Genomic DNA, 15975 nt, shown 5'->3' with positions numbered 1-15975 from the left:
ATTATTATGCACGAGTTCTGTATAAAGTTAAAGACAAACTTTACTTCATGATTACTGTTCCACTCGTACACATTATGAGAGATACCAGAGCCCCAAAGTTAGGTAAATTAATTAATGAATTATCAGTTTCTTTTATTCGCATCTTGTCGCGAGAGCTGTAAGGTTGTTTATGTACTTAAAGTATTTTGTTTTGGTTCTAAAAAAATGGAGGCTACTTTGAAAGGTATGTAGTATGTTATAATTGTAAAATTTTAATAAAAAACATTACATTTTTGCTGTTTGTTTTTGGGGTGTTATGCCGTGTTGCGCTAACTCCTTCTTTAGCCGACGTTTCGGACAGCGTTGCAGTGTCCATCATCAGGGCAGATCCGGTAGATCCGAAGATGTGTAAATTTTGGTTGTCGAGTTTGTGCTTATTTATTTGTGGCCTGGGCCCGTCCAAGTGCGAAATGCCAACGGAAGTGGCGACATCTTGTGGCGAATTCTGAAAGCACAGTATTTATGATAGCCTGGGGCCCATCCAAGTGCGAAATGCCAACGGAAGTGGCGCCATCTTGTGGTGAATTCTAGAATTAGAAAACCGATTGACAGCGGTTAGAGTAGATGTACCCAGTATCAAGGTATAAATGCAATGGTTTTATATTGTATTATTATATGGTATTGGAGTATACTTAGACATGTTATTTGCGTTTAGCTTTGGTGTAGCCGTCAATTACCGGATACCAAGAGCTGTTGAGCTTAGCTCCGTCGTCTCTATTGATATTAAATGGATTTTTGTAGATTTCAATTGCCTCCATAATCAGGCGTGATCTATAAGTTTTGGGTCTTCCCAGGACCTCGGGAGCAAATCCAAAGTAATGGCCGGTTTCAATTAAGTGTTCGGCGATTGCCGATTTATCAGGGTGGCCAAGTTTACAAGCACGAAAATGTTCTGCTATCCTTTTGGAAATCGTCCGCTCTGTCTGGCTTATATAAACTTTGTCACAACCAGAGGTTGAGGTCTGAGATCTGCAAAGACTAAGTTTCCTCTGGAAGCAGATGGAGTGTACAAACTCAGCTCTCTCAACTCAGAGAAGTTGACCCAAGAAAGAAAGGTTTCAGGGAATATATAATCATATTTTAAGTAAATTTGAACGTCAAAATCCTCAGTGCAAGCAGTGAAAAAAATTTGAAAAGCCAAGTACAGTTAATATCTTTGAATATAACCAAAAAGTGGATCGCAGCCTCTCGAATTCTCGAAAGATTTGTTGTTAAATTTAGTGAGTGGCTTCAAGCCAGTGAAAACGTTTTTGTAATTGAAGATTTACGCGAAAATTCTCAATTGGACACAAATCAGCCATCTACATCCACTGGAAGGCCCGCAAAGGATTTTGAGGCGTGCAGTGATCGAAGTAAAAGAATGAAAGTGTGTAACTTAGTGAATACGAGAACATCTATCGAACTTTCGTTTGCTGCACAGATGTTGGTTCATGCAACTGGAAAACGTACCGTTGCCGATCTCCTGAAGGAAATCTCGGAAGCTCTTCTGATTAAGTGGCAAAAGTATGTCGACAATTAAAGGAACAGAGCACATTAACCATCGAAGAAGCGCTAAGTGTTTATGTAGATTGCAAACTAACTTCGCATCCATACAAAGTCATGCGTAGAAACGACATAAAAGCCGGCCATTACCTATATCCGTCATTTTATAGCTTGAGAAAAGCAAAAGAAGCATGTGGTCCGAGCGAGAAATTCATCACAATTAGCGAAACTCGTGCAGAAATTCAATTACAGGCGATATTGAATCACACTGTGGAACGTTTGCTTAATGTTCAATCGCAAGTTATAAAAGAAAGAGCTCCTTCGGGTTCTACTCTAATCCTAATTTGCAAGTGGGGTGGGGATGGAAGCTCAGGACATAGTACTTATAAACAGAAATTTCGCACGGAACACGCAACTGATGAATTTTTATTTGTTAGTCATTCGTTCTCATTCAATTGAGACTGAATGATGACCCGAATTTAGTAATTTGGCAAAATTCAATCCCTTCCTCGACTAAAATAATAAAATAATTAATAAAAAAAATAAAGACTGTAGAAGATTTAGGCAATTGCACACCAGAAAAATCGACCAAACATCAACAAACAGAGATATGTTAACCATGCAATTAATTACATCATATCCAATAATAAATAGTTTTAGAGAGGTTCCAAGAAAAAAAACGAGCTCACTTCAAGTGTTAAATTTACTTGTTCCACCCAATTCCGAGTCAAGAACACAATGTTTTCGATCTGATGACTCCTCTGAAAATAACTCAGATAGCATCTAGTTTCAATAAGCATTATGTTTAAGCACTTTCTCACAAATCTATTGGTCCTGTACTCTGTCTTAAAAAAATTTAAGATGTTTATGTGCAGTTAATTTCTCTCGCCCCAAATGACTCCGATAGCAATTTATTCGATAAGTAATAATTTTTTGTTTCGTTGTTGTTCTTGTATAACTTTTGATATTATTATTTTATTTTCTGACAGTACTTTCTGCAACTAATACTTGTTTTTATTAAGTTCTGTTGCTAAATATGACTATGACTAAACTTGTTTTCCTAGATTAGTAATAATGATTGTTTTGATTATTTTTTAGCTATTTTTATCATTTATTTATACTTTTGCAATTGTTTCGTGATTTGTATTATATTTTCTGACGGGGCTTTTACCTATTTATTATTCTCAAAATACACATAATTTTTATTGTTTAAATTTGCTTTCTTTAAAAACTTCAAATACGGTATTAATATTATATTAATTACTTAAAAGATTTTTTTCCGATTTTTTTTTTTGAGAAAAAAATTAAATTAATCACTTTCAACCCAAATTTTCAATACATTCAGACTAAATACTCCCCACAAGAGGGTTCCAAACACTTTATAATTATAAAAGAGTTTTTTTCCGTCTAGCTTGTATGAAACGAAACACTGTGCGGAGGGTTGTTTCGGAGAATTTGAACAATTTTTCAAATTTTAAAGTTAATTTTCAAGTTCTGTCAAAGATTATTTCAGTTTTGTCAAGCAACTAACCTGTAACAATATAAAAACTTGAATAGGACTTTCACAGAACCAAAAAATGAACGTTTAAATTTGATGAATTATTATTCAAATTTTATGAAACAACCCATTCTAAAATAGCATTGTCGTTTTGAATCGCGGGTCTAAATTTAAACGGAATTGATAAAAGTTCGATAGTACTCGTATGTACAAATGTACATTGATTAAAAAAATATCTCCACACAGAAAGCCCTAAGGAAGGGGTAATAGGACATTTTTTAAGGGAATATATTTAACAAAGGGTAATTTAAAAATATTTTTTGATTGTTAATGATGTTTAGCCTATTCTTTACACTTTTTCTGGTGTAAGGCAGTCAAATCTTAAATCAGCAACATCATCAACTAAAGGCAAATACTAAGTTTGGTGATCGCGCTTTCGGAGCATCTGGGCCGAATAAAATCCCCACGGAACTGATCCATAACAATTCCAACAGAATTCAAGGATAAATTAAAAAATTACCTTTTTAAGCTCTCATACTCTTAAATTAAATTAGGTAACTTCAAAGTAGGTAACTGTATAAAATAATTATTAACAATCTTTACAATTTAGTTAATAGACTTTAGATTTATTCATTTTAATATATCTATCGTTTTAATTTATATATTTTTAATGATAAACTAATGTTTATAAGACAAAGTTTTATGCATTAATAAGCAGTAATTGTTGTTTGGAGTACTAGTACATATTGAATTATTTGGCGTTTTGGAAATAAGCCCACGTGGCTCAGTTGTCCAGAGCGTCTGACCGGACATCAGAAGGTACGGGTTCAATTCCCGTCGGCGGCATTTATTTTTACTCGGGAGATATTTTCAATTTGTATTGATATTTCATATAATAATATAAAAAATGACAGGATTGAATTTGGAAAATTCTATATTATAGAATTAGAAACTTTGTGGTTATTTTCCTCCATTTTTACCATCCTGATCTTTTTGTGCAGGATAAATATATAAAATAAGTAACTTATTTATGTATTTTTTATAAAATAATTTCATCTAACTTAGAGTTATATCCATTTTTAATTGTAATTTGTTAAGTCAGATTAAGTTCAATTAAAAAAATAAACGTACTTGTGGAGAGAGGCACATTAATTAATCTATGAATCAATGAGCGAAAAATATTGTGATATTCGTGCAATCAAAAGCAAGTTAATAGTTGAACGTTCAGCTCAGAGAGTCAGATAAATATTATGTGTATTATAATTAATTTGGATATAAGTGTAAGTAGTAAGAAATCGGAAGCAATAAGACATTGTTCAAATTCACTAGTTTTGTAAGTCATTAGTTATAAGAGTTTGTAAGTCTCGTTGTAAGATGTAATACAATATATTAGATAAATAAAGTTGTAAAAAAACTAGATTTGATTTTTTATTTAACACAGCGATTAATAAATCACGCAATTATAAATATTGTTATCATATGTGTAAAGAACTATTAGCGTATATGATATTTATTTTAAATATTTCCTCCTTTTTAAATGGTTTTCTTCCGTTTATCTTGAGCAGTAACATAATACTGATGAACTAACATTTTCGTTTTCTACAGACTTATGAACGCTTTTCTTTTTAGTCTCTTTCATGGATGCTCTTTCCGAGGCCACTGGTAATCCGAGTTTTGGTGCAGGTACCTACTTTCAGCAAATTCAGCCACAGTTTTCCACAAGCGAGTGGGAATACCTATACATATGTTGTATTAAAAACCTCTTTTCCTTAGCCAAATGTTGACCGCGATAGAAATATTTTCGAGATTTTACGTTTATTATTGCTCCCTCGGCTCTTTTACAAATGGTTAAACTAATTCCTTTTAAAGGTTTACGATTTTTTAGATTCAACAGAAGATGGTATCTAAAAATCATTAATTTATTAATTTAATAACCTTACAACAAACTTTTACAGTTTTCCATGTTTTAATCTTCGCTAAATAATGACTAATATTAACATTTCCCTCTCCGTGGTAATACAAAGTAGGCTAAATGAATATTATGTTTATTTAACATAATTTGGATGTTTTTATTATAATTGTATGGTGATTTGTGATGCCAATCGGAGAACTGCATTTTTTTTGGTATTTTTGCTAGCAAAAATTGGTCAAAAATCGGTAGGTGCTCCATAAAAACCTTCGGAAAAGTGTTGCTAAATATATTTTTTCCCAGTCCAGTGGTTGGTAGTTATGGTTTTAATTAGATTGGTATTTTACACTGGCCTATTGACTAATGTTCCTCTCTGAGCTAGTTTAACGATAAACAAACTATTTATACAAGTTTTCCAAGTCACCGCGGCGATGTTTCCTCAGCGAAATGAAGCAACAATATAACGACAAGACGATAAAATTCAAATTAACTTCGGGTGTTCAATTATTTGGTAGAAAGTGTGGGAACGGGGATCGGTCCAGTCGAGAAACAGTGAGGAAGGTACTCCATCAGGTAGGTACCTGACTACCTATCTACTCCATCTAGTTCTGGGCTCTAGTCTACTACTGCACGGGCCATTCAACCGCGGTGTGCAGACTTTTGTGGCAACGTTTTTAATTATTAATTATAAACTTCACAAAGCTACAAAACAAATAATGTATAAACCACCATCAGTTATTGAGTTACGCCGGGAAATATTGTATTTAATTATCATAGATGACCTGAAGGACATTGGGGATATGGAGAGATAAAGAAGAGCGATATCTGTTATAGCCGGTATGCTGTCAAGTCGTTTTCCCTTTTTTTTGCAAAAACGTTAAAAAGATACTGTTGAACGCATTCTGCGCTTTGCTGTATACACCAAAACTGTGGGTAAATTAAACTAAATCAAAATGGCATTATCTAAAAGTCACATACAAAAATGTACATTCGTATATCGCCAACTATTCCGCCAACCGAGATAATGTTTCTTTCAAGTGAGCAAGTAAACACTTCTCCGCCACCACATGGGAAGCTTAGGCGAAGTCTATCAATATATATAATAATATAATTCAATCCACGAATACCATCATCGCTGCCATGGCCGTCTGGATGGAGTCCCACCCGATGGTCTTCCCTGGAGACTATTAACGACAATTTCCGTAATTCTAACTAATGTTTTTAACTTCTTTACAGTTTATTTTTTGTTGTACCCTAAATTATGGAATGTCTTGTATTGCATTATACATTTTGCACACCTTCTGGAATTCGTTATGGTTTTTGTTTACGAGTATCTGTCCACGAGGAAGACTTTTCCGAATAAGTCTTAGGTTCGTAATGTTTGATAGAAACTAAAAATAATTAGGCTCCATGCATCGTAATATTACGTCTCAGCCAATCTTTTCGTCCCACCCTCAAACTTTCTCTAATGCAAATTTGTATGATGAAGCGATATAATCTTAAAATTATAACTATATATTGCAAAAGCACTTACTTTCGAGGAAGGAAATTATGCAAGAAAGATAAAGGGATTTCTTTTTGTAAATGATTTATGATTGTCACAGAAATAAAATACAGTTGTCTTCAATGCCTTTCAATCTTTTTTATCATAAAGTTTTTGGTGCAATCTATGATTTTTTAATCAATCTCTACATATTATGATACTGAATACCGGGTGATGTGTTTGATAGGTAGGTATATATGACAGGAATAATTGCATTGTTTTGTATTGTTTCGAATAGCAGTAAAGAAGCCTACTGTAGATTGGAGACAGGCAGAGGTACTTGTAGGTAGGAAGGTGGGGCAGGGCAGGTGTCAGTGATGGGTAATGCTCTTAGCAGAATGTGGAACAGATACCATTGTTTCCGTGAGAAGCAGTTCAAGCTACACCACGAGCATTTCTACTGCGATACTATGCGCTTCTGTCAAGGTCTAATTCAATTGAAAATGTTATCTTTCAAGAAATTGATAAATTTACTAACAACACCTATTGGTTTAGAACTCCACCCGGAAGAAAAATTAGCTAACAGAGTCATGCACAGTTTGCGAAGAGACATCGATAGGTGGTCAACAATGTATAAGAGTCCGGTGTGGGTTTGGAGTCGCAGGACGCTCGACTGCAGACAGACGACCCAACATCATTGATCAACCTCACATTTGGACAAAAACTTTGCTTAGTGCAAAAGTCTTGAAACTAGGGGTCTTGGAACTATTTAAACATGTTAAAGTTTTATCCCGTAGGTGTAGGTACTATAATAGTGCTCTCATATACATAAGACTCCATGAATGAAACATCACCACTGGAGTTGGACTATCATCATGGCACTCTTTATCGTGCTGCTACTCGAACATCTTGCAACATAAGTTAATATATAACATAACTGGAACATAAGTTCCAGTCTTGTAAATTTTGATTCTCTCCCATAATAATATCGCTAATCTCGTATTTATTGTCTGCCATGACGTGACATGGATATGACGTTGGAGTTTTCTTCATTTTATACCTTGTATGTAATCCGAATTTGACGGCCGGCATAGTCCAGTGGTAACGCATTGGACTGCCATTCCGAAGGTCACGGGTTCGAACCCGGCGTGCGCAAATAAATTTTATTTGATTAATTTGTGTTATTTCACAATTAATTAATTAAAATAATATAAAGTATATTTGCGGCACGTTCCAGAGTGGAAGATACTACCAGTATCGCCCTGGTGTAAGACCACCATTCAGAATTGAAACGTTGCTCCAAATGGCTTTAGCCGTGTTTAGTGACTAGATCTGAATAGCCAGGTACTTCCCCACCTTCCTCTTCCCTTCCCCACTTACCTTCAGCCTCACAACATCCCCCAATTGGGGATGCCATAGTCTCACTGGCTCCAGACGGGAGCAGTTGGGACTCTTGTGAGGTATTCACTATAAAAAAAAAAAGAAGGATTTTAAAATTTGTTCCCTTAACTTAACTATATCCTTTGTTTTCTCATATTTGAAAAATTAAAATTAGTTGTACATCAGACAGGTACACATTGCGCATTGTGCCAAGTAGGTTACATTCACATATTGTGCACTGATTCCACGGTGGAGTGCGCGTGCTTCTACCACACGTAATGTAGCGGGTCTGCCTGCCGGTAGCCGGCTGATGGCTGATGGCAGGCTGGCACTTCTGGAAGTAGCAGACGCACTTTACTTGCGTTCAAATCTTACAGCTACCTACGTTGATGGTTATTATTATAGAGCAGGTAAGAAGTAGTATGGAGCCACTCGCGATACTTACCGCGCGCAGTCGGACCATTGCATTTGTATTATAATACTAGTAAGCATCTTGTTCCGCTCAGTGGCAGTTTAGTGCAGGGCCGCTTTTATATTAGTATCCGCCTTTAGCCACATATTTAGTTTAGCGCAGGGCCACTTTTATATTCGTATCCGCCTTTAGTTTAGAACAGGGCTGCTTTTATATCTACTAGTAACCGCCTTTAGCCAAATATTTAGTTTTTCAATCAAAAATATTTATTTATCGATTCTTATAATACGAAAAATTGATTGGCCAACATTATTCGCTGTGTTGTAAGTTTTTAGATTCTCACGGCCAAAAGCATTTTTGTTGTTTGTTTTTGGGGTGTTATGCCGTGTTGCGCTAACTCCTTCTTTAGCCGACGTTTCGGACAGCGTTGCAGTGTCCATCATCAGGGCAGATCCGGTAGATCCGAAGATATGTGACACACATCTTCGGATCTACCGGATCTGCCCTGATGATGGACACTGCAACGCTGTCCGAAACGTCGGCTAAAGAAGGAGTTAGCGCAACACGGCATAACACCCCAAAAACAAACAACAAAAATTATTCGAGTCATATAGTGATTGATTACCACAAATCAATTTATTTTATTTATTTATTTATCGGACACTTTGAATAGCCCCGCTTTTGTGAGATATCACCTCAGGGGCGCAGAGATAAATTTTATCAGTCACCATATAACTCTTTTTTTTGCCACATTTTTCATACAGCAGGTGTATTCAATTTTTTTTTCAATTTCATTTTTCTTCTTTAATTTCCTTAAAAAAAGAATCCTGGATCAAAAAGATATCCGTGGGTATTTTTATACATACTCGTACATAACAATGTACGAGTATGTATAAAAAATAAATCAATTGTTTTTAATACACCATGATGATGCTATGCGTCAAAAAGAATTGTTTTTTTTCATTTATTTGCATTATTTCCTTGTTCATATTGTATTACTGAGTTAAATTCAAGTGGTTCGCTAAATACAACAAACTTTCTTTGTTTTAATTTATTTGGACAAATAAATGTTTGAAACTTTCAGCTAACAATTGTCACTTTTTAACATAAAATTACAAATACATCGCATATTATTATTAACTGTCTGGCAATATTGATGTTAAAATCTTTCGAAAATGAATAGAGGATAGTTGAATTAAATACTTTATTGACCAAGCCAGTCCTGTTGATTTATATAGTTCCGCTTTCCTCACAGCATTTTGATTCCGTTACCAGTAAAGCTCACATTTTTCTACTGTGCGCACATCATGAATACTTTTATCGTCGTAATGCAATAAGAAGTAGGCATGTTATAGATACTGCTTTAATAAGTGTATAGTAAGTAACCCTTCAATTATTGAAATATTATTAGGTTGACATATCAGGATCCTATATTATAAATATTGAGAAAATGGGAACCTTTCTATGTATTATGTAAATAAATTAATTCATCGTAAATATTATTATTTTAACCGGGGAATTTGCATAAGAAATTAGAAAATAACTCTCAAGTACTTTTAGCCCAGCAAGGTTGTAAAATTACAACTAAGGCCTGAAAAGTATATAAGTATAAAAAGTATATATATCGTTTAATGAATGATTATTTTAGGATGCTTAATTTAAAGCGATTTCTCTTACAGGCCAGAATCTAATAAATTAAATTAAGTGTCATATTCCTTTCGTATTTACTCAAGGAATAGAGGGTATAAAGTATGTGTTATTTTTAACACAATCCTATTGAATTATTACCAGTCTAGAAATATGTTCAGCATGCCACGTAAATAAATTAACGTAATTCTGAAAAGGACCTATCTTTTCGTGACTTGTAGGATTTTCTTAATTTTTTTTTTTTTTTAAAGAAAGACAAACATTCCCGGGTTACGAATAACCTGACAATATTTGAAAATCTCCTACTACCACCACAGTAAGCTGAAAATGTTGCTTTTGTTGTGATGGAGGACTTAGCCAGCCGAGGAATTGAACACACTACGCCCGAGTGGGACCCAAGCGCGATGTCAACTCGGCCACCGACCGATTATTTTCCTCTTTTGAATATTATGCCTTTATGTACATATATTTAGGAACTTAATAAGTTATTACCAGATACTTGTTAACCAACTAATTAAAACTATCAACAATCAAAAATATAATACATTTATTTTACTACTGACGAAAAAGTAATTTCTCACAACGTATGACTAAAAACGACTAATTTGTGTTCTAGCTGATTTAACTAGCTTAGTTGGTAAAATTGTATTGTAAAGTTGTGATACCTCACAATGCATACTACCTAATAAATAATAAGTTGTAAGTAAATTCTGAACGACATAGTTCTGGCATCATCAATCATCCCTCTGATTGGAGTGTGTAGGTACTCGCTACTTAACTTACCCCCGACGGTCCGCAGCAGACAGGCGCAGTAGAGGAAGAAGGCATAGCTGATCCTCTCCCTCCCCTTACTTATTGAGGTTCCTGACATGGCGCCCATCGCACTCACATGTCCACTGGCACTTCCGAACCTTGGTTAGTGGCCACACATTACTTTATCACTTTACAATAAAAGCTAATGTAGCTAACTAATTCTCCGACGAAACCGAAGCCTGGCTACGCGACAAATCTACTGAGTTGAGTCAGGTGAGTTTATTCTGGACAGCCAGGCTGGGCGCAAGCTCTAATCAACACTTCTTGCTTCCACTCCAACCAAACACTAATCCCATGCAAAACGAGCATACCGTTTACATCATTCAAGCAAACAATATTGTATTATTATTTGAAATGCTATATTATTTGAGTAGTGCACGGTGAAGTGATGCTATGGTAACAGGTAACTAACTGGTGGATTAGCACTAACTGGCTACGTAGTGAGTGTAGACTGTAGCGGTATCTGTCTGATGCTCGCGGGTACTGACTCCGAGAGCCATCCCGCCCCTCCCCCCCCCTCCCACCTCACAACCATTGACAGCTCTCTCTTTCTCCACTGGCTCCACACCAGTGGCGCGCAGATTATTAAATGAGATCTACTTTTTGTTTTGTTAAACATCTTTAAATTTATTTCAATAATATCTACCTACCTAATATTTCCGAAAAATGCTGGTAAATAAAATTATAATATTTTTTATAATTATGTCTACACGCTGGTGAACAAATGCACGTAAAATAGTAGAGCAATTTTGCTGCTTTTTTATTCTTGAAAAAAATTACGCATATTAAAGAATTTTTTTTACTTATTTTAAGTTGACGGATAAATTTTCTATATCCAAAAATTCATGTTCATTTTTATTCATTAACATGGCGGTGTTGACATTACACCGGGCAACAATAAACTGATATTGCCCGTTCACTATTGTCCTTCAATGCCCGTCTGTGGCCACCCAGTTGAATTTTCGAATGAATTTTTTTCATCTTTAATTCGAAATAGCTGCATGCATCTTAATTCGGAACACCTTACCCAACTGAATTAGCTTAGTGGTTAATTAAGTGAAACAATGTTACTTTATTTAAATCATTGTTTTTATGTACGCCGACCGGTTTCGGAACAACCGCTCCTTCCTCGAGACAAAATATACTTACTTAACCGTACAAAACAATGGGTGAACATATGTTAGTTTTGCATGTTAAACTATGAAGTGTTGAAATGGGGGTGAAGGGATTAGTGAAGAATGAGGGGAGGACGTGGAATGGACGGTAAAAGGGAACATGTGGACTGTACGATAATATTTTTTAGTGATTGAGTATTTTTTATATATTTATATATTTTACTGAGTATTTCCAAAACCAACTGTCGTAAATTATAAAAATATAGGTTTTCAGACAAAGTAACGTTGTTTAATTTATTTTTATTGAATAACCATAGAGTTATAGCTACATTAAAAAGTATAAGGTTTAATTGTTGATTATTAAAGCAAGCTCCATTTAATTTATCGTAATAATTATAATATCAATAATATAATAAAATATTATATCATCGACCCAGTCCTGTTGTAGTAAAGCCTCAATAAATCAATCTCAAATAACTCATTTTTTTCCTAAACATCAGAAACATATATAAAATAAAAAAAATTGAATAAATATTTTTTGCACTTTGCCAATCAATTATAGAATATGGAAATATTGCTTGGGGAGGAACCACAAACTCGGTTATCCATTGATTAGAAATCGCACAGAAAACGACCATAAAGGTAATACTAAAAAAACATAGACTGACTGATACAGACCAAATATTCAAAAGTTGGGACGTACTAGAAATACGCCAATTATACGTTAAAACACTACTAAACTACATTTTTGACCAAAAAAACAAATTTCTAAATATTCAAAATATCACTAACAGACCAGTTAGTTTGACAAGCGTAAAAAGAAAACATAAAAACTGTCAACAGTCTTAATACTTGAAAATAAAATTGAGGAAAACAAAAATAAATTTAAACGCAAAATTACAAAATGGATAAAAGAACAAAAAAAAGACAATATTACCAAAATTTCTTAACATAAAATAATAAAACCTACACGTTACAAACAAAACCAATATATAACACACATCTCTCATAAACACACATCATAAAACATAAATATACCGATTTTTTACTTTATTTCATTTTATTTAAATATATATTTTTTTAAATTTTATATTACTTTAATTTTAAATCTATATTTTTAGTTTAAATTTATCTTAATCTTATTTTTTTCTTTACCCACATTATATATATAAATACGCTTTAAATTTATTTTAAATATTTTTTTACTATAAAATGGAGGCCTCAGCAGAAGTAAGCCACCCAGTGAGGCCAACATTACTAAATTGTACTAAGAAATCTAAAATATTGTACAAAAAAAATAAATTATGTAATTAATGAACCTATGCCTAAATTAGGCACAGAAATCGTGGACTTCAAGAGAACAACTAATTGTGTGAGCTTATATATTACATACATTTGATGCATTATTAATGTTAATTCTACCTGTCTCACTTAGAGAAGTACCACGTCAAGACAAACAAAATTTGACATTAACTATAATCATAACGCTTTATTGTATTTCTCGTTACCATTGAAGTTTGACATTTGTTAAAAATTATTACAAAACATTGGTGAACTCTAGCGACCCCGCGATTGGCAACCGTCGTTTGGAATTATCACTTGATAATTCGTCGTTTAGAAAAAACAGATGAGCTAGAGAAATGGCATCTGAAGAAAGTGTTTGGAGGGGCGATACCTTGGCACCAGTCGATCAATATACACAATCGTAGGTTTAGGAATTAGTTATAATGTATTATGATCGTAATTAGCTCCCGACTGATTTCCTACCTGCCCTTGCCGCTTGAGCGCTTGAGCTGTTCAGCTACGTTGTGGTAGGTCGTTCGAGATCGGGGCAATGCTCTGTTCGCCGCACGTGGGGGATGTGTGCAGTGCAGTGCCCGGTATCCGGTGTACTGTCCACTACTGTACAGTGTCCACTGACGGATGTATGTGGGGATGTGTGCAGTGCAGTGCCCGGTGTCCGGTGTACTGTCCACTACTGTACAGTGTCCACTGACGGATGTATGTGGGGATGTGTGCAGTGCAGTGCCCGGTGTCCGGTGTACTGTCCACTACTGTACAGTGTCCACTGACGGATGTATGTGGGGATGTGTGCAGTGCAGTGCCCGGTGTCCGGTGTACTGTCCACTACTGTACAGTGTCCACTGACGGATGTATGTGGGGATGTGTGCAGTGCAGTGCCCGGTGTCCGGTGTACTGTCCACTACTGTACAATGTCCACTGACGGATGTATGTGGGGATGTGTGCAGTGCAGTGCCCGGTGTCCGGTGTACTGTCCACTACTGTACAGTGTCCACTGACGGATGTATGTGGGGATGTGTGCAGTGCAGTGCCCGGTGTCCGGTGTACTGTCCACTACTGTACAGTGTCCACTGACGGATGTATGTGGGGATGTGTGCAGTGCAGTGCCCGGTGTCCGGTGTACTGTCCACTACTGTACAGTGTCCACTGACGGATGTATGTGGGGATGTGTGCAGTGCAGTTCCCGGTGTCCGGTGTACTGTCCACTACTGTACAATGTCCACTGACGGATGTATGTGGGGATGTGTGCAGTGCAGTGCCCGGTGTCCGGTGTACTGTCCACTACTGTACAGTGTCCACTGACGGATGTATGTGGGGATGTGTGCAGTGCAGTGCCCGGTGTCCGGTGTACTGTCCACTACTGTACAGTGTCCACTGACGGATGTATGTGAGGATGTGTGCAGTGCAGTGCCCGGTGTCTGGTGTACTGTCCACTACTGTACAGTGTCCACTGACGGATGTATGTGGGGATGTGGGCAGGGTCAGCCCTGTATTTTCAAAAAAGCGAAATAATTAACTAAATAACAATATGTAAGAATTTCCCCATATACAAGGTGCGCTTTATGACGTGAATTCTTTTTTATGATTTTTATGACAGTTACCTTTCTAACATCATCAACAATAGTTCTTACAGCTGAAAAAAGGGACTGTTTTTACGTTCAATTTCACTTGGAAGTTTTTACCAATTGCTGTTAGCATTGATTCCCCTCCAATCTGTAGAGCCATGTAATTGTTGAGAGTAGCTTCTCCAACCGCTGACGTGGACTGATATTCTACGAGAGCTGACCAAGGTCAAGGGGATGGAGTGGTGGGAAGAGATAGGGGGAGGGGATGATAGGCAGATATAGTGGTCTAAAGTGCTCTTTAGTCTGCAGCCACTGCAGCGGGGCCTCATGCGATAGTACGCCAGACGTCGCACTCGAAGTAGATTTCCACTGCCCAGAAAGCGATGATCTGCACGATATTGAAATGCTGGAGGATGAAAGAGAGATCTCACAGAAGACATCAACGATCCTGCTGCAGCTGTTTCCAGTGAAGAAACCGGGCCCTTTCAAGAGCGCAAAATTTACTTAAATAATGGTCTACTATTGTTTTTCATTATTAATATTATCATTTAATTTTAAGTTTCAGTCAATTTATAATAAATGTGTTGAAATTGAAATCAATGATTTTTCTCATTTTCTTTCATGAGATTCCCACCCAATAAGTAAAGGGAGCGAAACAATACTCTGATAAATATCGTCCATTTCAGAAATTTTGACATAGATGGAGAGGAAAAGATAGGGGTTTATGGTCATGAAACGTTTAGACGAGGTTTCGACAATGTAACGAAATGAACAGGGCTAGAAATGAAAAATATGACAAATTTAGGGAGTGGTTTATCTTTAGGTCCCCTCAAACTTATTCAGCGTACATTGGAATATGGGGGGGGGGGGCATTTCCCAAAAAAAAAACAAAATAATTAAAAAAATCGTGAGTTCGAAAAATTTGATAAATTTTTAAAAGCTGTATTTTGGAAACTATTGAGTCTACAGTTACAATTTTTGGCTCAAATTGTTGTTAATTTAGTTTGATTTGAAAGCGCACACAATGGTTTTTTTTTTTTTTTTTTTATTCTTTATATTGGCTTTCACCCATTAAGAGTGATCTTGGCCATACATTACAACATTTTTCTTATTAATAAATACAACAAATTACAGGATAAAATTGACATGATTGACAAAACAACATTGATAAAACAACAAAACATAACATATCGTAACATAAATAAAAAAACATAACATAAACACAACATAACATAAATATAACATAACATAAACATAACATAACATAAGCATAAGCATAACATAACATAAACATAACATACTTAACATAAACGGTACAGAGCTGGTAACA

General features: G+C 35.6%; 1 protein-coding gene across 1 annotated transcript in view; it reads right to left on the bottom strand.

Moving 5' to 3' along the window:
• The window catches only part of Cad89D (cadherin 89D), a 68023-nt gene extending 56920 nt beyond the window's left edge, over positions 1 to 11103 (bottom strand). The window contains exon 1 of the mRNA XM_089639397.1: positions 10634 to 11103. Within this exon, the coding sequence (XP_089495523.1) occupies positions 10634 to 10730 (97 nt within the window). The 5' untranslated portion in view covers positions 10731 to 11103. The remainder of the gene's footprint in view (positions 1 to 10633) is intronic.
• Between the last annotated feature and the right edge of the window lie 4872 nt (positions 11104 to 15975).

Source organism: Hesperophylax consimilis, chromosome 14 (assembly GCF_061612785.1).
Source record: "Hesperophylax consimilis isolate HC1 chromosome 14, BYU_Hcon_1.0, whole genome shotgun sequence".
Classification (NCBI taxonomy): domain Eukaryota; kingdom Metazoa; phylum Arthropoda; class Insecta; order Trichoptera; family Limnephilidae; genus Hesperophylax; species Hesperophylax consimilis.
This window is presented reverse-complemented; position numbering and strand designations above follow the sequence as displayed.